At 55.5% G+C, this 26,193-nt stretch overlaps 1 protein-coding gene across 3 annotated transcripts in view; it reads right to left on the bottom strand.

The window, feature by feature from the left end:
* ADAMTS14 (ADAM metallopeptidase with thrombospondin type 1 motif 14) overlaps positions 1–26,193 on the bottom strand; it is a 91,657-nt gene that overhangs the window by 5,206 nt on the left and 60,258 nt on the right. For 2 of the 3 annotated variants that reach the window (XM_068548871.1, XM_068548873.1), the window contains exons 6-19: positions 25,559–25,715; positions 23,486–23,591; positions 21,627–21,770; positions 20,837–20,969; positions 19,290–19,403; positions 16,835–16,983; positions 14,705–14,880; positions 12,307–12,440; positions 11,818–11,941; positions 10,741–10,821; positions 6,088–6,251; positions 3,367–3,535; positions 2,787–2,919; positions 731–938 (exon numbers count right to left, since the gene is read on the bottom strand). In XM_068548871.1, the coding sequence (XP_068404972.1) occupies positions 731–938; positions 2,787–2,919; positions 3,367–3,535; positions 6,088–6,251; positions 10,741–10,821; positions 11,818–11,941; positions 12,307–12,440; positions 14,705–14,880; positions 16,835–16,983; positions 19,290–19,403; positions 20,837–20,969; positions 21,627–21,770; positions 23,486–23,591; positions 25,559–25,715 (1,992 nt within the window). The remainder of the gene's footprint in view (positions 1–730; positions 939–2,786; positions 2,920–3,366; positions 3,536–6,087; positions 6,252–10,740; positions 10,822–11,817; positions 11,942–12,306; positions 12,441–14,704; positions 14,881–16,834; positions 16,984–19,289; positions 19,404–20,836; positions 20,970–21,626; positions 21,771–23,485; positions 23,592–25,558; positions 25,716–26,193) is intronic. The other variant, XM_068548872.1, reaches the window with a different exon arrangement.

Below are 26,193 nucleotides of genomic sequence, written 5' to 3'. Positions count from 1 at the left end.
ATTAAGCTCTAGTCCCAATGTCCTTCAGGTTTCTGGCACATGGCAAGGTTGTTCTTGCCTCAGGGTCTTCATATGGCTCACACCTCAGGTCTCAGCTGGAATGTCACCTCCTCAGAGAGGCCCTCCCTGATATGTTACCCTGTTTACTTCTGCTCAGCTCCAACTGCAACCTGTAAATGCTTTTGTTGTCGGTACTTGTCTCTTATGTCTCCCTCACTGGACTGTAAGCACCCCGAGGACAAGAATCAGGTCTGTCTGGCTGGTAATGGGCTCCAGGCGTTCTTAGTACAGTGTGCCTGGAACGTAGCTGGCACCTTAGTTTCCCGACCAGGGATTGAACCCGTGCCCCCTGCAGTGGAAGTGCGGAGTCTTAACCACTGGACAGCCAGGGGAGTCCCAGTAAATATTTCTTAATACAAGAATGTCTTTCAATTTGCTCATCTGTAACACAGGGATATTAGCCCAGGCCTCCTAAATAACTCTGTGAACGTCAAAGCTGATAGTGAATGAATATAAAGGCCAAGCCCAAAACCATGGCCCAGCATACTGCTGGACTTAGTTTTGAGAAAAATCAGATCAGATGTGGGGAGAGGAATTCAGCCAGAAACACTCCGCCTGCAGGGAGCACCAGATCTCTCTGCAGCTCCTCCACCCAGACCCTCCTCTTCCTTGACTTTGCAAGGAAGGTGCCTGGCGGCCCAGCCCCTCCCATGCCCTGAGGACAGCTCACCTGGGACCAGGCTCCCGTCCGCCACTGGGCTGGACAGGGCACGCGGTGGCAGGGCCGGCGGGCCTCGGGCCGGTCCCCGGGGCAGGCCTTGGCCGGCATGGCCTTGTGGGTACCGTTGGAGAGGGGCAGCAGGCACTGCACTCCCCGAGTCTGCACCCCCAGCTTCCCACAACTCCGGCTGCAGGCGCCCCACTCCTCCGTCACCCACCTGGAGACAGACAGGGAGAAAGGTGGAGGAAAGGCGGGACTATGGGACACTTCCTCCCAGGGCCACTCCCACCCCCTGAACCACCAAAGGCAGGAGCCACAGAGAGGGTTTGGGCTTCAGAATGCTTGGGGGCCAAGCCAACCATCCATGTGGCTCTGCAGCTGTCAGGTGTGTGGCCTTAGGGAGGTCACGTATTCTCTCCTCTGTTTCCTCATCTGAAAAATGGGTATAATGGATATTTAAATCCTGACACCCTGCAGGTCCTTGGACAAGCTATTAACCCCTCTAAGCCTCAGTTACCCCATCTTTACATCAGGATTCTTTCAATGCTTCATAAATATTTGCGAGTCTATCACGTGCAAGCACTGTCCTAGGTACTGACATTCAGCCGAGCACAAAACAGATGAAAATCACAGCTTGCAGAGTAGAAGCCCCTACCATGGGGCTCTTGGGACAATTAAAGGACCTGTATATGTAAAGCACATGGCAGAGTGCATGGCATGCAGTAGGCATGTCATAAATGCAGGCACTATTATTATCACCGTCAGTGCCTGCAGAGCTTTGGTGCTGATCAGCTAAGCTGCTAGTCTCCAAGCATCTTTTAGCCACAGAGCAACTTCCAGCAGCATCTTAAGCAGGCGCCCACTGGAAGAGTTAGACAAAAGCAAAACTGCTCTGGTGGGGTGGAGGGAGGGGCAGCCCCCAACTCCCACTCCCCTCTGTTTCCTGAGGCATCATTTAGTAAACCACGGCTTTAGCCAACCCCTTCCCCTAACAAACAAAACAAAAAGCCCCGAAACTTCATTTGGCATTTTACAGATAAGGAGACAAGCCGGGGTGGGGTGACCTGCTAGGGGTCATGGCAGAGATAGCCCCGCATGCTCTGTGATCACAGATGTTTGTGGGCAAAGTGGCCTGAATAAAAAGTAACGCATAAAAAAGAACCATGGAGAGCCAGGGGGCTGGGGATCGTGGCCTGGGCCGGGCACAGGGAGGCCATGGCAGGCTCTAGCACCGGTCACCAGCTCCCGCCCTGGCTCTGAGGTCCCTCCACCCTGTGGGATCAGAGCTGCTGTGGATCAGCAAGGCCGAGTTGGAACCCCCCAACCCTGGGAGGACTCCTGGGAGGCAGGAGGATGGACTCAGCTCTTCATGGTTTCCTACTGGCCAGCCACCCTCGGCCCTACCTGGGGGCCGCTAGACAAGCCTGCTGGGGCTGAGGAGGCGCTGGGCAACACGTTCAGAGACCAGACATCGATCCTCCACAAATTACAGCTCTTTCCTCTCCCCAAAGCCACCTCCAAGTAACCCCAAGAACACGACCTTGGGCTCAAATGGAGCCTGTGTCCTCAGGCCAGGGAATCCCAATCAAGGGCTAGACCACAGCTGGGGGCTGGAAGGCCAGACCGCATCCCTGGGCCCCAGACGACTGGGCAGAGAGGAACTGGTAGACAGCGTCCTGGCCTAGGCCTGGAAACACTGAAATCCTCTTCGCCTGCATGGACCCCCTGGATCATTGAGGGAAAGCTTGTCCCCAGATCGGGCCTCAGCTTCCCCATCTGTAAAATAATGCTGGGAGGGGCAGAACAAAGGCAGCATCTTCCGCCTTCTGGGAGTGAAAGTTAATGCAGAAATCCCAGAGGGGATGGACGGGCAAGGAAGGCAGCGCTGGCCATGGGCAGAGGCTGGCGTGTGGGCGCTCTCTGCTCGGGAGGTCCCGGCTGCGGGGGCTACGTGCCTCCACCCTCCAGCGCTGGCGGAAGCAGGCTCACCAGCCCCTCGTCCTGGCGTCAGGGCAGAGAGAGGGTCTGCGGTCAGCCTCCTCGTCCCTCCCCCAGAAGCACTCACTCAGGCTGGGCACACGGGTGCTGGTTGCAGCGCCGGCGGATGGGCTTGGGCCTCTTCCTGTGGTCGCACAGGTGCCGCTGGACCAGGTGGTGGTCTCGTCGGCGCCGGCAGCCGTACTTGGTGAACTGGATCCCTGAAGGGAGGACAGCCTGCCGTGGGGGTCAGTCTCACCAGGCCCCCACTGTCCTGCCCAGAGCCTCAGGGACAGTGAGCTCCGGAGAGACTGCAGCCGATCCCCCCTCCCTCTGTGCCTCTGCACCTTCCCCTCCCCAAGTCACTTTCTGAAGAAGGCTTCCTTGGTCAGCCCATCTCAGGTGTCACTGGTATAGCACAGGTGGGGACGTGGGCTGCTGTCTCTGCACGCAGCTGGTGAGCTCTTACAGGGCAGAGGTCCTGCCCCGGATACTGCTCTGGCACCCCCAGCCCAGCCCCAAGGCCCTGCCCAGGCACCCTGCCACGCTCCAGAGACCTTCAAGAGAAACTGAGGCACGAGCTGGGGACACGCCAAGTGGAGACGATGTCAGGCCCCCGACCCCTCCCGCTCCTCCCACAAGGCGTCTGCGGTCAGGCAAGCCAGTACCTCCTCCGCAGGCCTTGGTGCAGGGTGCCCAGTTCTTGAGTGCCCACTCGTAGGTGTCCGTCTCCTCCAGGAGCACATTGTTGCTCCCGATAAGGGGCAGCAGGTCCTCGTGGATGACGTACTTGTAGGCCAGGCTGCTGCGGGGGCCGCCCTCAGCTGGGGGGAGCACCTGAGGGGAGACATACGAGGTGGCAAAGGACTGGAGAGCAGGGAAGCAAGGCCAGCATAGGGGGACCGGGGAGGAGGGGTCAAAGGGGAGGATGTGGGGTCAGAAGCAGAACCAGTGAGAGCCAGGAGGGGGCAGCACTGAGCACACACTGGCGAGGCCTTTCAGACCCGTAGCCACATGGCAAAACTCAGGCTAATACAAGCAACTCATGCAGCTCAATATCAAAAAACGAACAACCCAATCCAAAAATGGGCAAAAGACCTAAATAGACATTTCTCCAAAGAAGATATTCAGATTGCCAACAGACACATGAAACAATGCTCAACATCATTAATCATTAGAGAAATGCAAATCAAAACTACAATGAGATATCATCTCACACCAGTCAGAATGGCCATCATCAAAAAATCTACAAACAAATGCTGGAGAGGGTGTGGAGAAAAGGGAACCCACTTGCACTGTTGGTGGGAATGTAAATTGATACAGCCACTATGGAGAACAGTATGGAGGTTCCTTAAAAAACTACAAATAGAACTACCATACGACCCAGCAATCCCACTACTGGGCATACACGCTGAGAAAACCATAATTCAAAAAGAGTCACGTACCAAAATGTTCATTGCAGCTCTATTTACAATAGCCAGGACATGGAAGCAACCTAAGCGTCCATCAACAGATGAATGGATAAAGAAGATGTGGCACATATATACAGTGGAATAATTACTCAGCCATAAAAAGGAATGAAACTGAGTTATTTGTAGTGAGGTGGATGGACCTAGAGACTGTCATACAGAGTGAAGTAAGTCAGAAAGAGAAAAACAAATACCGTATGCTAACACATATATATGGAATCTTTAAAAAAAAAAAAAAAGAAAAGAAAATGGTCAGAAGAACCTAGGGGCAAGACGGGAATAAAGATGCAGACCTACTAGAGAATGGACTTGAGGATACAGGGAGGGGGAAGGGTAAGCTGGGACAAAGTGAGAGAGTGGCATGGACATATATACGCTACCAAACGTAAAATAGATAGCTAGTGGGAAGCAGCCACATAGCACAGAGATCAGCTCGGTGCTTTGTGACCACCTAGAGGGGTGGGATAGGGAGGGTGGGAGGGAGGGAGGTGCAAGAGGGAAGAGATATGCGAACATATGTATATGTATAACTGATTCACTTTGTTATAAAGCAGAAACTGACACAACATTGTAAAGCAATTATACTCTAATAAAGATGTTTAACAACAACAAAAAAAAACTCAAGCTAAGCAGCTACTGTGTGCCAGGCCTGAGAACAGCCTGTGTGTCCATTGGTGATTCTCCTTCCCACACACCTAAGTTCCAATGAAGGCAGGAACCATGTCTGCTGGTCTGTCCTACTCACCAGAGCACCCACACTGCCTGACTCTGGAAGATGGTCTACAATAGAGACTCTTATCAGATATAGGATTGCCAATATTTTCTCCCAGTCTGTTCAGGTTATCTTCTCACTTTCTTAAAAACGTCTTTTTTGATGTACAAAAGCTTTCAATTTCCATGAAGACCAATTTATCTCTTTTTTTCTTTTGTTGCTCATGCTTTTGGTATCATATCTAAGAATCCAAGATCACGAGATTTATCCCTCTCTTTTCTCCAAGAGTTCTATGGTTTTTAGCTCTTGTACTTGGGGCTTTGCTCTATCTTGAGCTGATTTTGGTATATGGTGTGAGGCAGGGCTTCAACTTCATTCTTCTGCATGTGCATATCCAGTTGTCCCAGCACCATTAGTTGAAGAGATTCCTCTTTTCCCACTGAACGGTCTTGGTACTCTCGTTGAAAATTAATCAGCCATGGGTGTATGGGTGGACAACAAATATAGGGTGAGTAGAAAGCACGTGCTGGATTGAATTAATATGCTGACATCAATAGGCTTCAGACCCTGCCCTCTAGGGGCCTCCCTGACTAACGAGGGTAGCACCAGGAACAAAGCCTGTAGAAGGTCTCCCTGCCACCAGCCAGTGCCAACAGAGCCCCTCCCGGTCTGGTCTCCTGAGTTAACAATCCCTGCTCCGTAAGCCCTGGCTTATAGTCTAGGAAGGGGGGGTGTGGGCAGAGGTGGGCCTCAGCTGGGACAGTGGCCCCATCCCCCTCTCAGGAGGCTGGCTGTGCCAGACACCACCCCTGGGCCACAGGCCACTGGACTCCTGGACTCACTTGCTGGCAAAGCCATAATGCAACTGGATACTGGATGATGGCAGAACGATGGGGGAACCAACCCAGGTCCCTCCAGCTCCTCCTGGGCCCTATTTCTGACCCTGTGTTAAGGAGAACAGACTCCCTGTGTGGGGCATCTCTGATCAGACAGTGAGACAACCATTTCTTTTTTCCTCCTCACTTGCCATCCTGCCAGCCTCGAAGCACAGAGGGCATCTTGGCCTTGCCCAGGCTCCTGAAGACACCAGAACAGGAGGATTTCCACCAGGCCTGCACTGGCTCAGCAGCAGAGACGGTGAGCTAGGGGATTGGGCTGGGGCAGCAAGCGGGGGTGGGCAGGGGCCACCATGCAGGGTGGGGACTCACCAGGACGGCAATGGCTTCCGGCAGGGGCCCACTGGTCTTGAGGCTCTCCTTGGCGTCCTCCACCACGTACTCCCACTCCAGGCCCATTGCAGTGAAGGTCCGGCTCGTGGCTTCCTTGCCCTTGGGGTTGAGGATGAAGCTGCCTGTGACCTGGTTCTTCACCGCTGGCCGTGGGGAGAGGGTCACACAGATTTCTATTCCCCTCCACAGGAGCACCAGCCACACCTCAGGGGTTTCAAGGCCGTCCCAGTGGGCCCCTAGGGGCTCCCTGCCCACCTGTCACTCCTTCCCACCTGAGCCTTTCCCCCGTCGGATGGGTCATCCCACTGCCCCCACATAGCACCCCTGCCTCTGGACCCTGGCGCACACCATTCCTCTCACCTTGTCTCCCCTTCTTCCTGCCTGACTAATCTCCACCCACACTTAAGGCTCAGCACAATTCTCCCCTCCTCCAGGAAGCCTTCTTTGATTGTCCAGTCCTCAGGGATTTGCCCTCCCTACAACTTCGACAGCAGAGCATAGAGGCTGAGAGTACAGGCTCTGGAGCCAGATTGATCTGGGAAAGTTACTTAGCCTCCCTGTGTTGCCTCAGTTTTACCATCTGTAAAATGGGAATGATAATTCTACCTAGCTCATAGGGCTGCTGCCCCATGAGGATAATCGCAGTATCCCTTGCCCACCTACCCTGCCATGGGGCTCTTGGGACAATTAAAGGAGTTCATATATATAAAGAACTAGGCAGAGTGCATGGCATGCAGTTGGCACTTAATAAATGGTAGGCACTATTACTGTCATCAAATCAGCACCTGACTTTTAGCACTGTTGCAATTACAGACATCCTGTCTCTCCCATAGCCTGTCAGTGTATCTCCTCCATCTCAGTGTCCTTGGCCCAGCACAGGGCCTGGCACAGAGCGGGAGTATAAAAAATATCTGTCCATTTTTCCCCCTTAAAGTCCCAGTCAGCGAGTGACTCACAAGTTGTAACTGAAAGGCGCTGGGTGACCGGCGGGCGGAAGGTGTGCAGTGCAGACACCCCAGCAAAGGCCCCCGAGTCACAGCCTCATTCACCTGGAGGCATCAGGGGTCAGAGGATGGCTGCACCCTGGGACCCGAGCCCCCAGCCAGGTGGGGATGGCAAAGGCTCTGGAGCCCCGGGGTGTCCCCACCTGGTGTCATTATAACATAAGAGCTAAGGATCCAGGGCATGAACCACATGCCGGTCACTCTGCTCCCTCCTCAGTGGGATCCTCACGCGCATCCTGAGGTTGGTGCTGTTATTAATCCAGATGGGGAATCAGAGGCCCTGAGAGGGGCAAGGGTTTGTCCTGGACACACAGAGGCCGGTAGCCCAGCTCTCCGGAGGGCCAGCCTCCCTGCTGAGTGGGAGGAGAGACGCCCCCTCCCTTCCCGCGACCTGATCTCTGTCAGCCCCCAGAATCACCAGACCCTCCCCGCTAGAGCTGAGCATCTCCTCAGGCCCTTGTCTGCCTCCACAGCTCACGACCACTGCTGTCCCTGGTCCCTGGATGTACACCCCGCCTTCCTGGGGTTGGCGGGCTGGAATCTCCACCACCTCCTACCAGCTCTGAGCCCAGATCCTACCACTGACCCACTCGGTACCTCCAGCAACTCTCTTAATTTCTCGGAGCCTCAATTTCCTCAACTGCAAAATGGGATAACAAGAGGGTTATCGTGAGGCTCCAACGAGATAACGAATGAAAAGTGCCAGCTCAAAGCCCCACACACGGTGGATATTAACAGCACGGCTTCTCTTCCCTTCACTTCCTTTCAGAGTCCATGCCCCCAAATTCCAGGAGCGCCTGACACATTTGGACAGGGCCTTGGCCTTCACTGCCAAGGCTGCCACCTGTCCCGGGCTTCTCCAGAGAGTACATACCCTGTTAGCGCGCGTGTGCACACACACGGTCACACACACACTCACGCCCACATACGTATTCTGCACATTTACACCAGGGCCGCTGCGGATCTCACACACGTATAATCACACAACCTGTGACGATGACAGGTCTCAGTTCTGCTTCCCTCCCCGCCGGGCTCCTGGAGAGCTCTAACCCTCACCCCATAAACACACAGCAAGTGTGCCCGCCCAGAGCCTGCCGCAGGTGCTAGGAGCCTCTGCCCCGACCTCCACGGAAGCCCATCTGCTGCCTACAAGCCCATCTAGCTCCTTGGAAGGGCTGGACATATGAGCGGGGTGGGGGGGGGCCGTGGGTGGAAGGGGCTGGCCAGGGGCCCAAGGGGCTGCTGACATTATGGAATCATCTGTAGGGGTGCAGTAGCAGTGTCTGTAAGCAACCACCCTCTTCCAGGGGTAAATGACCTTCTCTCCTTGCCCCTGTGCAGGCGTAATTCTCACAGCCAGACAGGCAAGTGGGCAGGGAGGCGGCCAAGCCAAAGCCCTCCCGTCTCACACCCCCCGTGCAGAGGTGCAGCTGGCAGGGGCACGAGGCTAGAAGATGGGAGACCCAGGCCCAGACTGGCTCACCCCGCAAGTGAATGAGGGCGCACAGAGGGCCCACAAGCCACTCTGGGCATCAGTTTCCCCTTGTGCCTTATGCCTGCTTGGGCTACACTCAGGTGCCCTCCAGAGCAGGTTAGGAATTTTTACAGCTGTGCTAATGCAGATGTATTCTCCAGGGAGTGCAAGTTCTCCAGGAGACTTTAAAAATGTTTTGTATTATTTTAATAATAACCTAAAAATATGAAAAGTCAGCACTTCTGTAATATACAAGCTTGCCCAGAGATGTCAGGTTTTGGGTTCGTGTTTATGACGAGCTGGTGACAAGCAGGGTGACTTGGTGGGCACAGTGGGTAAGAGCGGCCTCTGGGACATGCCGAGGCCCAGTGACATCACAGCCCACATGCCCTCGGTAAGGAGCCTGAGCACAGACGAGTGTGGGGGAACCCAGCCACAGCCCAACGTGCGGGCAGCGGCCTTCTGCCCACCTGCTCGCCAGGAGCCTCCTCCAAACCATGCTCACGTGTTTTAAATTGAGATATAGCTCACATACCAAACCATTCTGCCTTTCAAAGTATGCAATTCAGTGACTGTGCAATCACCACCACTGTCTAATTCCAGAACATTTTCGTCACCCCCGAAAGAAATCTGAGACCCGTTTGCAGTCACTCCCATTTCCCTCTCCCTCCAGCCCCTGACAACCATTAATCTACTTTCTGTCTCAATGGATTCGCCTATTCTGGACATGTTCATTTTTTGAGGGCCAGTTTAGTTTCAGCAAAAACACAACAGAGCAAAGAAGCACACAAAAATCTCCCCCATTATATTTATGTTCTTAATTTGAACACTATTGATTGATTTGGGGGCTCTCATGTTTAATGTCTTGGCTTTATAACTATATAACTGCTATATGTATAACGGGTAGGCATCTAGCTTAGAGACTACATGCTCAAGTATCATTACAATAAGAATAGTTGAAGGGTCCCTGTGGTAGACTGCAAAAATGGCTACAAATTCCTCCTATTCCTGTATGCTCACCTCTTTGCACTGTGACATACCACATTTCCCATCAAGAGACAGTCTGTTTCTACCTCTCGAGTCTAGGCTTGGCCAAGAGACTTGTTTGGGCCATTGGGACATGAGAAAGCAGGACATAAGCAGAGACTTGCAAAGTGCTTGCACACCAGCGTTTGCCCGCTCTTGCTACTCCTGAGGACCATGTGACAGACTATCACCCCTGTGAACCCAGCTGACAGCCAGGACCAACCAGGTCCCTACAGACCCACCAGCTGACTGCATTTGCATGAGTGAGTCCAGGCAGATGAGTATGAAGAAGCACCTAGCTGAGCCCAGCTCAGACTGGTGGCCCACAGACCTGGAGCTAATAAACACTTGCTGTGTCAGACTTCCTTGGTGGCACAGTGGTTAAGAGTCTGCCTGCCAATGCAGGGGACACGGGTTCAAGCCCTGGCCCGGGAAGATCCCACGTGCCGTGGAGCAGCTAAGCCCATGAGCCCCAGCTACTGAGCCTGTGCTCTAGGGCACGTGAGCCACAATGACACAATTACCCTCATGCCACAACTACTGAAGCCCATGCGCCGAGAGCCCGTGACAACAAGAGAAGTCACCGCAATGAGAAGCCCGCACACTGCAACGAAGAGTAGCCCCCGCTCGCCGCGACTAGAGAAAGCCCGGGCGCAGCTACGAAGACCCAGTGGAGCCAAAAATAAATAAATAAATAATAAATAAACAAACAAGCACTTGCCGTGTGCAACTGCTAAGTTTGGGGATGCTATGTTATACCGTTATACAGCAAAACTTAACTAATACATTCTATGGAAATGGTTTACCCTTAAAGGGTACCTACGTGCCTATGTGCACAAGAAATTACCAGTGGTTGCCCCTGGAAGGAAACTGACCATGGGGTCTGTGGGCTGGGAGGGAATCTTCACTGGATCTCCTTTCATACCTTCTGATATTTGAACGTGGAGCAGGTTGCCATTTCAACATGAATAGAAATCAATCAATCAATAAAAAAGGGTTCTCTCCCATCATTCGAACTCACGGAACGCCCTCTGCATTAGAATCCTCTCCCCTGCCCTCCCAGCTCCCCCACACCCGAGGGCAGGTCCCGGGGCCTGGCTGCCCATCTCCTGGCACCCCAGCGCTCACCAATGTGGTGGGGGACCTTCTCCAGCTCCTCAACCTGGATGTGCCTGGCACCTGCTGGGATCTGCACCAGCTTGAGAGCTCCTGCCACAGAGGAGGATCCAGAAAAACCATGAGCATCCTGAGCTGGTGGCCCCACTGCCCAGCATCCCCCATCACCCCCTCTCCTCACAGATACCCAGGAACCTCAGTTTCCTTGTCTGTAAAATAGGAATGGGCCCTTCTCCATAAGGTGCCGAGAGGACCACAGTTCATACAGCTTAAAACGCTCTGTAAATACTACTGGGCTCTGTGTGTGTGTTAGTTCCTATTATTTGCCACTTTCTTGACCCTCCTTTTCTCTCCTGACTTTCCCTCCCCTCTTTCTTCTCACACTTTAAGCCACTGTAGAGATTTAGATGAAATAGGCCATGAAGATCCAGCATGGGGGGGCCCCCATGATCCTCCCAATCCGAGGCCTGAAAACTAACCTTTCTCAGAGCAATCAACTTTCCCCCAACAAGGAGAGGCATGGCAAAGCTGAAACACGCCCCAAGGGGAAATAAATCTAGTTCATACTAAAGTGTAAAGGACTAATATCTGGCCCTTTTCAACAGCAAGTGTGTCCAGATTGGAGGTGGGGAGGGAAGTCAAGGAACTCTAAGGTACCAAGAGTTCAAAGCAGGAAGCACTTCAGTTAAAAAAAAAAAAAAAAAAAAAAAAAAAAAGTGAGAGAGAAGAGCGAAAAGGAAATTACCAGTCCAGCCTGGGCCTCATCTACATTCCTGTCTGGACCCTCACTCCCACTAACAGCTCCAGGCCAAAGAGATGGCTGAGCTCCTAGGACAACACAGTGCCAAGCAGGAAATGCTTCTGAGCTCCTGAGCCCAAGCGCAGGCGCAGCACGCCTGGAAGATGAGGGACCACAGCCGGGGGCAGCTGTGGTCTGAGACAGACTCCAGGGCCCCCCCCTCCCCACCCTGAACTGTGGCCCGGCTCAAGGAGGGAGGGCCCACCTAAGGGATGGTTCGGGCTCTAGGGACGCTAGCTGGGCCAGAACCCCAGCCCCTCCCGGTGGTCCCCCAGCCCTAACCTGCTCACCTGCCTGCTTGGAGGCCTTGCCCAGAGTCCCCTTCACAGTCCTGCAGTGGGAGTTGTCGCCGCCACAGACCCCACACTTGTCATCTGCCTTCATGGACCCCACCTCCTTGTCACAGCCGACGGGCTGAAGCCAGACATGGGGTCAGCGGGAAGAGGCTTCCGTGCCCCACCACCACCCCCGGGTCGGCAGCCCCTGGCCTCCTCCTCAGTCCCCAGGCCCTGACAGGAGAGGACCCTGGACCGAGAGGTGTTCTTGGACTCGTCGCGTGACACGGTTAAGGTCTTAGACCTGGCCACGCCTCTCCCCTCGAATGGGGCTGGGCAGTAACCCCTTTCCAGCATCCCAGGGTCATATTGAGGACCAAGGGGTGTCATGGGTGAGGAAGGGGAGGCGAAGCCTGTCTTCCCAGGGAGCAGGAGGAGGCAGTGCAGCCCCCCCCATTCTCCCGGGGCAGGCAGAGGGTGGGCGGCCAGGAGGGGGGCACCTACCACACACTCGCCGCGGGCACAGACGCTGTACGGGTCCCGGTAGCTGCAGCGAGTCCCGTCGTGGACCACCTGGTTCATGAAGACCACGTCCCCTGTGTCCTCTGACTGGCAGATCAGCTCACACTTCTGGGCGTCTGTGGGGAAAGGGACCACACTGAGCCCGCTGGGCTCGGAGAAAGTGGGTTGGCCTAGACCGACATTAACGCTTGGCCTGAACAGGAAGTTCCAGGGGCCAGCTCTGGGCAATGGGGGGGAGAGCTAGGTGTGGAGCTGGGCTTAAAATCCTTGCTGTGTCACTTATGAGCCATGTGACCTTGGGCAAATGATCTGACCTCTCTGAGCCTCAGTTCCTTATTTATTACGCCTGATCAGTAAAATGCCACATCACGTTGTTAAGAAACACCAAGTGATAAAATAATAATAACAATAATAATAAGCCAACACTTAATGAAAGCTTACTATGTGCCAGACTTCTAAAACCTTTTTACATCCTTACTGTACAACTTTAAATGCTTTTCGTGAATTAACTTAGTTAAGCCTCTCAATACCCCCAAGGAAGTAGCATTACAGAGGAGGAAACCAAGGACCAGAGAGGTTAAGGAATTTGCTCAAGGCCATACGGCCACCCAGTAAGTGGCAGAGCCAGGATTCTAACCCAGGCAGTCTGGCTTGAGTCCTGCTCTGACCTCTACATACACATCACCAGTCACACATATGATGGTGAATCTTACCATGCTTGTGAACATTAGAAGGCTGCATGAAAGTAAGGCAGAACAGTGGTCTGTGTTTGGGTTTACAAAACAGAGCAGCAGTGAGGGAAGGAGGGAGATCCTTTCTAGTTCTAACAATCAAATCAAGGCTACTAACGTCCTACAAAAGTAGGTTCCGGAGAACATATAAACACTTGCTGTGTTTCTTAGAAAAAGGGAGGTTGGGGCTTAGCTAACTTCCTGGAATTTGTCTAAAAGTCCTGGGAAAACCCAAAGTCCAGATGCCCCAGTGGCCTTGCAGCCCTTCTCCACCACGTGTTGCAGCAGCTTGTGTGTGTCTGGATGGATGTGCAAGGCTTCCAAAGCAAAATCTGTAAGGAACCATCTGGCTCCCTGCTCCTCATGCCTGGGCTCCCAGGATACCTGGTGACATCTTGCCCCAGCACCCAGGACTCAAGTCCAGAGCCACAACATCCAATACTACTTTGGATTTCATGCAGAGGGGGAGTCATATTCCTGGTGGGACCTGGGCCAGGGGCTAAGGGGTGGGGGGCTGCATCCCTCCCGAAGACAGGCAGGACCCTGACCAGTGCACCCCAGGCAGGTGGGTTTCTGGGCAGCCCTGGAAGCCAGCCGACAGTGGCACGGGAGTGGTGAGCTCCCCAGACTAGGAGGAGTCTAAGCAGGGAGAAGACACTCCCTACAAGCATGTTCTGGAGGGGTCTGTGCACTGGCAGGCAATACACAGGCCTCCAAGGTCCCTTCCAACTTGAAGACTGTCATTCTAAATGGGAGCTGAAGATGGAGGGTCTTGCAATTGATACTCTGGAACCAGGGCTACGAAGAGGTGGCCCTGGGCTCAGGAAAGGCCATTCTGATCGGCGCCATCTGATGCCGAGGGCTACATGGTAGGGGGTAAGCATCAGGCTATGGAAGGACCATGGAGAGGCCGGCAGGGGAAAGTAGACTGAGAGGACTGTTAAAGGCCCTTCCAGCCTGAGGGCATTAATCCAGCCCTTCACTGGGTTCTCTCTGCTGCTACGAGAGCCATCACTAGAAATGCTCCAAAACAGATAGGCACTGGCTTGGCCCCAAAACTCAGACCCTCCGCGTGAGTCCTGAGACCTGTGTCCAGGGTAGCCTGTAGGGGGTCAGTAGGAGGATCCCACAGACTCTCATTGGCCTGACTTTCAAATCATTTTCATTAACTACTGAAACAGTAGCACAATCAGTAAAACCTAAAAACATGGTATGTAACAGGACAAAGTTTCTCAGGAAGCCGGTTATGCAAAGCGAGGGGCACCCGCACCTGTACCGGGCCTTCCGCACAGGTAAGGACATGTCCAAAAGGCACCAACCCCGACAGCCAGCACTGCTGCCAGCCGGTACCTCTGGGCCAAGTAACCCTTGCTCAAGACATTGTCCTTGCATCTGACAGAAAACGGTCAGCATAAGCATACAAACCAAGGATGGTTGTGATGAGGATTGTGGCTCCCCCAACGCACACGGTGCAAAGGCCTGCACAAAGGCGTATGGCAAACTTGCTGACTGCAATATCCCTTTTGGTGCCACCACTGTCCCTCCACCTTCACTGGTGGGCCAGGCATGGGAAGCCCTGCCTGGGAAGACATGGGCCCAGCAGATGCCCAAGGCCATGGGGTGGGCGTGGGGAGCAGGGCTCCACTCACCGTCGTCTGGCTCGTAGGGGATCCAGCTGTGCTTGGCGTTCTGGTGGACGTAATAGGAGTTGCGCTTGGCGCACTGCTGGGCCCGGAAGTCCTCGTAGGGCCCCGGACACTCCTCGCCGTTGCAGACCTGGTACTGGAACATGGGCCCCGAGCACAGGCGGCCTCCATAGGCTGGGCTGGGGCAAGCGCAGAGAGACCGTGCTGGCTGGAAAGGCTGGAGATGGGGCCAGGCTTCCCACATGGTGACCTGGGGTAGCCCAGCCTTTTGGAGTAACATAAAAAGGGGCTCCACTAACTTAACAAACTAGAGAGGAACTCCCACTGTGAGCACTGCTGAGCTCAGAGCCTTTTGGTCCCTTCAGGCATGTGCCACCTATTGTGTGTGTGTGTGATGGGGGAGAGGAGAGAATGAGCAAAAGAAAGGGGGCAAAAGATGGGGGGAGGGAGAGGGAGGAAGACAGGCGGGAACGACTAACCCCCTCCAACTGGGCTAGAAGAGAAATCAATCTGATTCATCTTTGTATATTCTTCCAACCATTACACAGCTCCTGACATATGGTAGGCCCTCAATAAATGACTCAACTGCTCCTATTTGCATCCACTTCCATTTAATATCATAATAAACTGAGGAGTGGTAAAAGAGACTTGGATTTGGAGTAAGAAGACCTGGCTAGATCTAACCCCAAGTCTTGCTGTGCCTTAATTTCTGCTTTAAAGGAGGGACCGCAACGCCTCTTATTTTACCTACCTCCTGGTGTGTCTGTGAAGAATAAATTTTAAAAAGTGTATTTAAATCTGTACTCTCTTCCCCATTAAATTAAAAGGATTCGCGGTAAGATTATGGATACAAAGTACCCAAGTGAACAAGGTTACTGGAACTCTGCTCAGAGGTGCTGGGAGGATTACGTGGGTTTACGCATGGAAGTGCTTAGCACCCCACCTGGCACAGAGCAAGTGCTCCATACACTGGAGTAATTATAACAGCAGCTGTCTATTAATCTGTGCTGGGCATGGTGTTGACAGTGCACAGATTATACTTCATTTAAGCCTCATAAAATAAAAATAGTTATTATCATAGACGAGTTCAATAAATGGGAGCTTTGATCAAGGGGATAACTATCTGTCATGACTGGGAGGTGGTTTATCCAGAGTGGGCATCACCGTGCCTTTCTTTAACCTGGCTTTCATACCCCCAACAGGTTGAAGTTACAAGGCTGTCCATTTTGGCTCATATTTGTAAAGGGTCAGTCACAGGAATACGCTGCTCCAGGGGGCACTGAGCGTCCCGTCCCTGGAGGTACACAGCAGAGTACGAAGGACCACTCCCGAGGACGCTGGAGGGAGGGTGACCACCACCGAGCCTCTGTGATCCTAGGACCCTGCCGTTCTGAGGTCCCCATCGCATCACTCAGCACTGTGAGGGGCGGGGGGGGGGGGGGGACCGGCCCTGCCCCACAGAGGTTCACAATCACTGAACGTGGAGACAGCTGACCCACACAGCCGGCCCCAGCCAGCCCCCATCTCTCATGAAGCTGTTCTAAGCAGGCTGCTTCAGCTTGGGAGACGAAAGCCATAAAAAGCTGGTGCTCATCGGTTCCAAAACCATGGGAGGGGATCCCCACAGAGGGGGTAAATGGGAGAAATAGATTATTCCCCCAGAATGCTGACATATGGGTAGGGGGTAGTGAGGGGGGCACTTGATGTCAGAAAGAGATAAGTTAAGAAAAATTGAAGGAAGTTTTGCTTCATGTAGTAGGAAACAAACTTGGGGAATTTATCCTCCCAAGACATGGCTAGTGAACATTTAGATCAGTGTTTTCTCAAAGTTTAGCTGGAGGATCAGGGTCACAGGAGGGCTTGTTAAACTGGCCAAGCCTTGGGCCCACCCAGATTCTCCGCAGACGAGAATCTGAGAATCACTGGTTCGGACCCATTCTCAGATGTCAGTCAGACACAAAGGGAGATGTCAGACCCAGGTGGAAGTGATTTGGCGCCCCCAGCAATTCTGGGCCGTCATCTACAAACACAGCCACCTGCAGGGGACCTTCTTTCTTGTGCCCTGCCCCCCAGAGACTCCCTCTCCAACCCCCTCGGGCCCCTGCCCTGCCCACCTCAGCCAAGTGCACTCACGGGGGATTGTCACAGCTCCGGCTACGGGATCGAACCCCGCCCCCACACGACCGTGAACATGACCCGAACTTAGTCCAGGAGCTCCAGCCTCCATCCTGGCCATAAGTCTGCTCCGGCGACTTCCAGATGCAGTGACCTTTGAAGCACCACTGGGATGGAGCAGAGGGTGCGAGGTCACCCTAGGGCCACCGCTGCCTAGCCTGCCATAGAAAGTGCCCAACCGGGCACACGGCACAGCTGGCAGGCACCACGGGTGAGCCCAGAAAAAGGAAGGTTAAGAGCACGAGCCTCAGGGTCACACAGAATCCCACCCCTACCGTGCGCTGAGGGACCTTCAACAAAGGGCTCCCCTTTCTAATCCTATTCCTCAACTGTACCATGGCGATAACAGCACCTGCCCACAGGGCTGCTGTGAGCATTCAATGAGATAACACCTGGCACACACAGCCCTCCAAAAACGGCAGATGGTATTATTAATGATGACAGTAACTGTGGAATTATTTGGTTTACCACCCCCAGAGAAACAAAGGGCTGATAAAGGAGAGAAGACACAATCTTCCCACACAATCTAGAGTTGATCTTGGCTCTGTACCTTGAAATCACCATCCAGGGGCCCCAGGCAGGTACGTTCATGGGAGGGAAGCCAGCCACCCGGGAGGTCCATCCATGCAGTGGAGGGAGCATATGCCTCAAGTCCAAGAGGCCTGGGTTTGAATCCCAGCTCGGCCACTACTAGCTATGTGTGGTTTTGGCATAGCTTCACCTTGCTGAGCCTCAGTGTACTTGCCTGTTAAATGGGACTGTTCTAAGAACTGAAAGCAGCAACACTTACAAAGCCCTCAGCACAAGCCCAGGCACAAAGGAGGGCTCAACCAAAGTTAACCCCCTTCCCTTTTCCTGTAGGGCCATAGGTAAGAAATACAGCAAAGCTCTGGGTCTTTTTCAAGAGATAACTCAGTAGTTCTCAGCCTTGGAGTCACTTGGGGAACATTTAAGAACTCTGGATGCCTCAGCTTCACCCCAGACTGAGTCAGACTCTCTAGAGGTAGGGATTTTTAAAAGAAGTGGCAATTTTTAGAAGAAGCACTATACAGTTGACCATTGAACAACTCAGGGGTTAGGGGTGCCTGCCCTCTGCAGCTGAAAATCTACATATAGCTTATAGTCGGTCCTCCATATCCATGGTTCTGCATCCACAGATTCAACCAACCACAGATTGGTAGTATTGTGGTATTTACCGTTGAAAAAAAAAATCCGCATATAAGCAGATCCATGCAGTCCTAACCTGTGTTATTCAAGGGTCAACTGAAATTTACAGGCCATAAACTTCACTCATTTCAAGTGTACAATTCAATGACTTTTCATAAATTTACAGCATTTGGCAACCATCACCACAATCCAATTTTGGAACATTTCCACCATCGTAAGAGATATCTTGTGCCCATTTGCAGTCACTCCCTGTTCTGGGGTGTGGGGGATTTTAAAGCTCCCCAGATGGTTCTAATATGCAGACAAAACTGAGAGCCACTGATTAACTCTTATGTGAAATTGTGATAGGAGAGGGCCTGGAAACTCGAACACACCTGGAGCAGGTAGACCCGAGGCTCCAGGATAATAGCCCTCCAGGTTTGGAGCCCACAGGGCCTGTACAAGGCCATGGGAAGCCCCACACATCTGTGAAGGGACAGACCATTTATAGATGAGAATGGGAAGAGCAGATGAGGGCAGAGGGTGGAGGGCAGAGGACAGGCTGCTGGGGGCAGCACCCTGCTTCTTCCAAGCCCTCGCATTTGCTTTGACGTGACTCACAACTTCACAACAACCTGAGGAGTGGGAAGGATGTTTGGTCAGGGCTCAGCAGGGGTCAGTGAATGGTCCAAGGTCACCACACAGAGATGGGGGGGGGGCAGGGCCAGCGATAGAGCAGAGGTGGGCATCAGACCTCAGCTCAGGGCTCTCAGATCCGGGGTCCTCCTGACACCCACACACACAAGAGGGTGCAAACACACCCCAGGAAGTACATGAAAGGGCAGGTTTGGGGGGGAGGGGCAAGAAACAGCATGGTGGGCGGGGGGAGGAGGCAGAACACCTGGAATCTTCCCTTCACCCCTTCTCAGCCAATCACCCTCTGTCTGACCTCCACAAGTTCCCTAACCTGCCTGGGCTGCATTCTCCTCAAATGGCAGTAAGCATTCCTGCCGATGGGCTGGGAGACAAGGACAAACTCTGCTGCTGTAGAAGCCAAGGACTGCGGTGCCGGAGAGGAGAGGGCGTGTGTGTGAGTTCTCGCGAGGACTCCCTGCCCATCTGCCCGCACGCGAGGCTGGCTCCTGTCCTCAGCCCTCCCCCAGCCCCCCGCCACGCATTCATAACCACACTCAGCGGCGAGGCGGGTCTCCCGTGGGGCCTGCGCCCCGGGAAGGCGCTCCTGCTGCAGCCCCCGGCCCGCAGGTACCTTGCCTGGCGCGCACTCCGTCCCGTCCAGCGGGGGCCCCTTCTTGGTCTTGCAGAAGTAAGGGTTGTCAGGGTGGCTGCACCACAGCTGCTTGCAGGCCTCGAAGGTCCTGAACTGCGCGGCAAGGGCAACGGGGTCACTGGGCCGGCCTAGCTCCCCAGCTCTGACGAGTTGTCCAGGGGGCAAAGGACAGTGACAGAGAGAGGGGAGGGTGTGGTGGGCATTGGGGCCAGAACACTGCGAGGGAGGCAGGAGGGGCCCGTCCAGCCAGAGCCCCGTGCGCACAGAAGCTCGACCCCACCCCAAGCGCCACTGGCCTCGGCGACCCCTCCTCTCTCCAACAGGGCACCGAGGAGAAGGCACCAGCCACAGCCCACACGCCTCTGGTCTCCCTCCGCAGGCCTCCCTCCCTGCCTTTGCAGAGGCCACTCTGTGACTGAGCAGGGACCAGGGCTTGAGGCTCTGGGGAGGCTGGGTCCACTGATACCCACTGAGCTCAGTGCCTGTGGGGGGCTTTGAGAGGGCTGCCAGTCTAGCCCAGGCCCTGCAGCACCCAGGCAAGGTCAGGACTCCCACCTCCCTCTGATCTCACCCAGCCACACCAGAGGTTGGCACCCTTCTGTTTCAGACTATCCAGGAAAGCCCCAATTTCCTTTTCTCTCCTATCATCCCCTGCTGGCCAGACTAATGTCCTACAAACACAGCATCTGGGCACTGAAATCCCATATCCCAGATGTTTCTCCACTCCCAAAGCAGAGACCAGGTGTTCCAGTGTGGCCTGGGCAGTGGGCAAGGTGGCCACACACAGGGCCTTCTGGTCCTGCAGAGCTGAGGAGGCGGCTGCGTTCCTGGATGGGGGTGGTTTGAGGTACTCGAGGCACCAAGGCCTGACCCCTCAGAGAGCCCCCTGCCCTGGGATGTCCGCGTCTCTGAGCCTCCGCCTGGGCCCTGGTTAGCAGCTGTTCAATTCTCTCCTAGGTGGCTCTAGCTGATCGCCAGGCTCCAGGCTCTCCCCTGCCCTGTCCTGCAGAGTAGGGACAGGGCTCTCTGCTCCCTTGTATCTATCTCCTCAAGTACGGGATGGGGGTGGGGGAGGGCTGGGGAAGCATGCAATTGACCCCTTGGAGAGAGGTTATATGGGGCACAGGAGAACTTTACCAGTGTGGGAAGTCTGCCCAAAACATCCCGCCAAATGCCCAAAGAGCAGAGGGTGGCAAGTATTTCTCCACCGGGCCAGAGCCCAGCACCTGATCTGACACATGGGCCACCTGACAGATAAACTCCCCCAGTGACCAGCCCAGCCAGGATCCCAGCGGTGGCCCACCCTCTCTGTTCTCTCTGTTCCCATCTTTCCAGGCATTCTCCAGCCACCACACACTCTGGCCCCCCACCCCTCAGTGGGACTGCGTGGGGCGGGGATATGGCAAAAAGTGGCAGGGCCTGGGCCCTGGTCACCCTGCCTGGGCTAAGGTGCTCTGTGAATGACCAGCCTGCATCCCAGGAGGACCTGACCTGGCATCCAGCTGGCAGAGGCCGTGGGAACTCACCGCTGAGCAGGTGTGGTACCCAGTGCCGAAGTCAAAGCGGCATTGCTCGTCCATGGAGTAGTCAATGCCGGGCAGCTCCGGGGGCCGGGGCCAGGCAGGCGCAAAGGGATCATCAAGGAGGCAGTCATAGGAGCTGCCGGCAGAGGCAGGGAGGTGAGCACGGTGGGGACAGGAATGCCCAAGCTCTCCCTTCCCAGAGGAGGGGGTGTTAAGCAAGCAAGGAAGGCCTGCAGGAATCAGCCCCCGCTGCCCTGTGCCAGGAGCTGTGTTGTCCAGGGAGGACGGGCTGCCCTGCCCTCCCCTCGCTTCCACCCACGACCATGTCTGGGACCTCCAGGGCAAGGGCACCCAGGACTGCGGTTAGGCACTCAGCTTGTGGCTTTCTTATGGGGCCTGTTTTGCCCGCATTACAGAGACACATCATGGCCCAGATTAAGGGTTGGTTTGTGGACAATTTGAGGGCTCACTGCACTGAGAGAAGAAGACAAGTCAGCCCGCCGTGCAGGACGTACACTGGGCGCCGGCCGGCTGCTGCATGAGGTTAGTGACAGTATCTCTGCCGGCAGCCGTCCCACCCAAATCCACTCTGCGCCCATTCTCGGCCTTGAGCTCCTGAGTCTAATGCTCGTCCTGGGCCTCCACGTCCCCGGAGCCCCAGGAGCTGACCAGCAAACCCAGAATTGAGCATGTGTCAGGAGTAGGATGGTGTTAGGAGGGGAGATGACTTGGGGGAGACAGAGTGGCAGGCCGCTTGCTCCCCATCCCGGCCCAGAGGGTGGAGGTGACCTACGGGAGGTAGCGGCTGAGTTCCAGCTTGCTGCAGTGGGACCAGTGGAAGCGGTGGAAGGCAGCCTGCACCAGGGGCGCCATGACGCTGCCCAGGCTGGTCTCATCCGCGCAGCCGTTCCCCTGACCATCGTGCTCCATGCCGAGCCTAGAGGGTGGGGGAGGACAGAGGGGAGCCCTCAGTCGTGCCCAGGGAGCCCACCCCTGGGAAGGTGAGCAGGTGGGCCTGAGACCCTGCCCTGACCAGGCTTCAGACTGTGACTTTTGGCCTCAGTTTCCCCACCATGCAGTGGAGAGGGCCACCCCTCTGGATGGAAGCTGAGACCCCGCCTGGCCCCCCAATGGGGCTGGACTCATTCTGCCCTCCTGCCCCCTCCTCAAACCCTACCCACGTCCTCACAGTTTCCGAGGTCAGCTCCAGCCCCACTCTGGCCCCAGGACACCTTTCCTGGCCGCCCTACCTGTGCGCTGCCCTCCCACAGCAGGGAACGCCTGTACCACCGTTAACAACTCACACGCCATGCACTGTCTTCCCTCCAGACCCAAGGTCTCACGTGCAAGGACCAGTTTCATTCTGTTCAGTTCGATCTCCCTTACTGCGCCCTCCCTGGGTGCCAGCCTCTTTAGCTTCTCCTAGACCCCGCGGTACCCAGCACAGAGCTTTGTGTGTGGTACCTACCTGCCATGATGATAGTTTAAATGTAGAAGTTTGCTCTTTATAGTTAGTATTTAACACCAAAGCCCAAAGGTTCTAAATTCTTAAACACTCCCAGGTGTCTGCATCTGGCCTTGACCACTAGAGAGACACATGGGCCTCTAAGCTTGACCTTGTCTCTCCATAGGGAGGGGCTCTGTGAGTGAAAAGTGGACACGCCCTGCCCCGCACATACAGGAAGACAAACTCCTAGCTCCAGAATATGTGGAAGCTTTGCTGCCAGGGCAGGAAGGGCCCTCAGAGGTTTCCCTGGTGTCAGCCTCCGTGTTGCAGATGAGGAAACGGAGGCCCCAGAGAGGAGGTGCTACCCACCCAGTGAGGGGCAAGGCTGGGATGAAATCGCAGGGGCAGGCAGATGCAGAGAGGGGCATGGCCAACCACGGATGGCAGGCTCGCCCTCGGGACTGGCCCACTGCTCTCCTGCCCATGTCCTTCCAGCTGCAGAAAACAGTCCTCACTCTGCGTGTGGGCTGGGGGCGGGCAAGCTGGGGGCGGGTCCTGTAGCTCTGCCCTTGTGGACAGACAAGGCCAGGAGACGTGACTGTGACAGGTCTATGTCACCACCAGACACTGGATGGTGGATTATTTGTTTTCTCCCAGCACGTGGCTTCCTGCGTGCTTTTCTGTCCCATTCTCCACTGCAGCCCTGGTTCTAGAACAGGGTCTGGCACACCGCAGGTGCTCAAGAAATACTGGTTGAATGAATGAATGAACATGCTCTCAACCAAATCCGGGCCCGAGGATCACACAAGCCCGCCACCCGCTTGGCCCGAGGCCTGGGTCTAAGTGCCCCTGTTTACGATGGACTCAGGCCAGGGCTCCATCGCAGAGCACTGGGAGGGCCCTGAGGTGTGGCTGAGATGGAGGAATAGAGGCCACCCAGAGAGCAGAGCACTGCCTATAAGGCAACACTGCTACTGACCTGCCAAAGGCAGGGCCACATCTGGCCTCCCAAGGCCCTGGATTTGGGGCTGGGCCCAAAGCAGGCCCAGAATTGCTGTCTGGGCCCCAGGGCTCCCTCCCCGTCGGGGCAGCTCCTCTGGCATCTCCCTGGACACTGGGAAGGGAGTCCAAACTGGGGCGAAGCCTCCCACACCCGCAGACCTCCTCAGAGCTCAAGGCACAGCTCGCCCCTCGGTGCCACTTACACGTGGCCGGTCTCGTGGGCCACCACGAAGGCCGAGGAGAAGCCATCTTCGTGGTTAAGGGCACAGCTTCTCAGGGGGTGGCACATGCCAGTAACAGGCGCATACCCTGCCAGGGAGAGGGAGAGAGGGCAGAGAGAGAGGTCACGTGCAGGTGAGGTAGGACTCGACGAGGTCTGTGCCGAGCCAGCCACCGCAGGGACGTCTGGACCTGGTCACCACCGGAGGGTCCCTGGAGGAAGAAGGATCCTTCCAACGCGCCCCCCATGTGTATGCACCCGCGGTACAGCTCCTGGGCCAAGCTGCCCCCACATCCTAAGGCTTGCCGCCCTCCCTCCTGGCCTGCAGCTCTCTGTGCCTGTCGGCCCCGAGCCTGCATACGGCCGACTTCCGAGCTGCATCCCGCCAGGGAGTCAGTCGGCTGGTGAGTCAACAAACAAGCTCCAAATGTGTCTACGTGGGGTAGCAGTTGGCACCGTGTTAGAGACTACGGGGAAAACAGGAATCAGGCGCGAGCCCGCAGCCCCCCAGCACACCCACACACTGGAGGGGCAGATGGCTTAGCAGGGAGACTAGGGGTCACGAGGTCAGGTGACCTCGTGCTGTGCTGTGCCGGAGTTCAAGGAGCACAGAGGGGTGTGCAGGGTGGCTGGAAGGGAATGGCTCTGACCGAGGGGTTGAGTGGGACCGGGGAATGACTTATGGGGGCCTAGAGCTGGGCCTGGAGCACTCTGGGGAGACTCTGGGGAGGTGGGGGGCGGGCAGGTGGAGGGGAGGGCACGGGCAAGGTGCAGACACAGCTGCGCAGGCCTCAGGAGCCGCGGGCAGTGCAGGGGGCTGGCGCGTGGCACTGAGTGAGCAGCTTTGTGTGCGAGGCCCGTGATCTACGGGGGCTGCTTCCCCGCCTCCCCAGGGCCCGTAATCAGCTGGGAGGGCAGCCTGGGCTGGGGAAGACATCTGAGGAGGGGGAGATGGTAGAGAGCACTCCCTGCCTCGGGCTTTCAGCCAACCATGACCAGATAGCTATTCCCTGTCTTCGGAATTGCTGAAATCCTCTCTTATTTGAGATGGCTTTGGGGGTGTAACGAGAAGCTGTGGTGAGAAGGCTTCTTGGGTCCCGATTGTCCTGGAGGTCTGGATGTGCTCTACAGGGCATGCAAGTACACACGTGTACGTGTGTCTGTGTGTCTGTACATGTGTGTCTGTGCATGAGTATGCATGTGTCTGTACACGTGTGTGTCTGTATGTGTGTATGTGTGTAAATCTGTTTGTGTGTGTACAAGCCTGCCTTTGGGGCTTCAGGGATTCAGACAAGCAGTCCTTTTGGTAGAGGCCGACTCTCTTTTAGCATCAAACCAGAAAACACTACAAAGCCCTCAACTTGGAGCCTGGAGATCCAGTCTGAGTTTCAGCTTTGTCTCCTCTCTGCTGTGAGGCCTAGGCCAGCCTCGTTGCCACTCTGTGCCTCGGTTTCCCCATACAGAAACCTGGGGGTGATCAAAGCTTCCTGTGTCTGCAGAGCGCTTTCAGCCATCCTCTGTCACAGACATTGGATGCATCCCTCAGCCCTTTTAGCAGCCCGGGAATGGAGGAAGGCAAATACTACTGTTTCTCCCATTCCACAGTTGGGAGAATCTCAGGAGATGAATGAGTTTGGATCACTAGGCTGGAGAGGCATGGATCTGCGGGTAGAGCAGGGCCTTCCTTTCTGAAGTCCACACCAGCCCCGCCCTAGGTGCCCCACGGCCTGCAGTGAGGACAGAAGGATACAATGTGGGCAGAAGCATCTTGAAGATCACTGAGGTCTTCGAGCAGCCAGGCTCCGGGATGGTGATCACAGGGCCTAGGGCCTGACTCACAGCGACCTGCAGGCTCAACCAAGGCAGCAGGGACCAGAGCGGGGCCCCTTCACTTCCCCTGGCTCCCGAGAAACCATTCCAAAGCTCGCCTACCTGTCCGGCCAGGTCCTGTCTCCAAAGTCCCAAGGATCTTTTTGTTGCCAGAAGACCTGGCGCCAGAGACAGCCTTGGCCTCCGCCCTGCAGCCGCACACACCTGGCCACGGCAAATACAGTACCTTGCGTACCTGAGGGCCCAAAGTCCTGCCGGGTGAGGAAGACGACGTGGTCGTGGTGCTCCGCGTGGCCGGGGTCCTGGCGCTGCTGAGAGTGCGCCCAGCGACACACCTGCTCCAGGCTGCGAGAAGGGTTCCCGCGCTCGATCAGGCTCAGGGACTGGGGGGCCAGAGAGCAGAGTGCCGGTCGGAGCCCACGGACTGCAGGAGGCACCCAGCGCTGTGCTCCCGGCAGCAGGGGACACCGAGGCCCACAGGACGGCAGGGCCTACCCCAAGGTCACCGCTGTCCCGGCTCCGGCTGCCACCGGCACACAGCCCCGTTCCGTTTTAGGGAACGTTCCTGTGCCAAGCCCTGTGCTGGGGCACCTGTCTGCTGAGAACTCACATTGTTGCTAATTCCTCAAGTAACCCACAGGCAGGTGCTGTGCTGAGCATCTCCTCTATGCATTCATTGTCATCGATCTCCACAACAGCCCCCGGAGGAGAGTTCTGTTTTTACTGCCGTATGGGGGAAAACAAGCAACGGAGCCCAGAAACCCCGGCCACAACCCTAGCAGGACTTGTCTCGGTCACTGTCCCCCCTCTAAGCCCCACTTTCCCCACCGATTCATGGAGCAGGACCTCCAGCTGTAGGGG

This window comes from Eschrichtius robustus, chromosome 7 (genome assembly GCF_028021215.1).
Source record: "Eschrichtius robustus isolate mEscRob2 chromosome 7, mEscRob2.pri, whole genome shotgun sequence".
NCBI classification, from domain to species: domain Eukaryota; kingdom Metazoa; phylum Chordata; class Mammalia; order Artiodactyla; family Eschrichtiidae; genus Eschrichtius; species Eschrichtius robustus.
The sequence above is the reverse complement of the archived record's forward strand: the minus strand, read 5'-3'. Positions and strand labels throughout refer to the sequence as shown.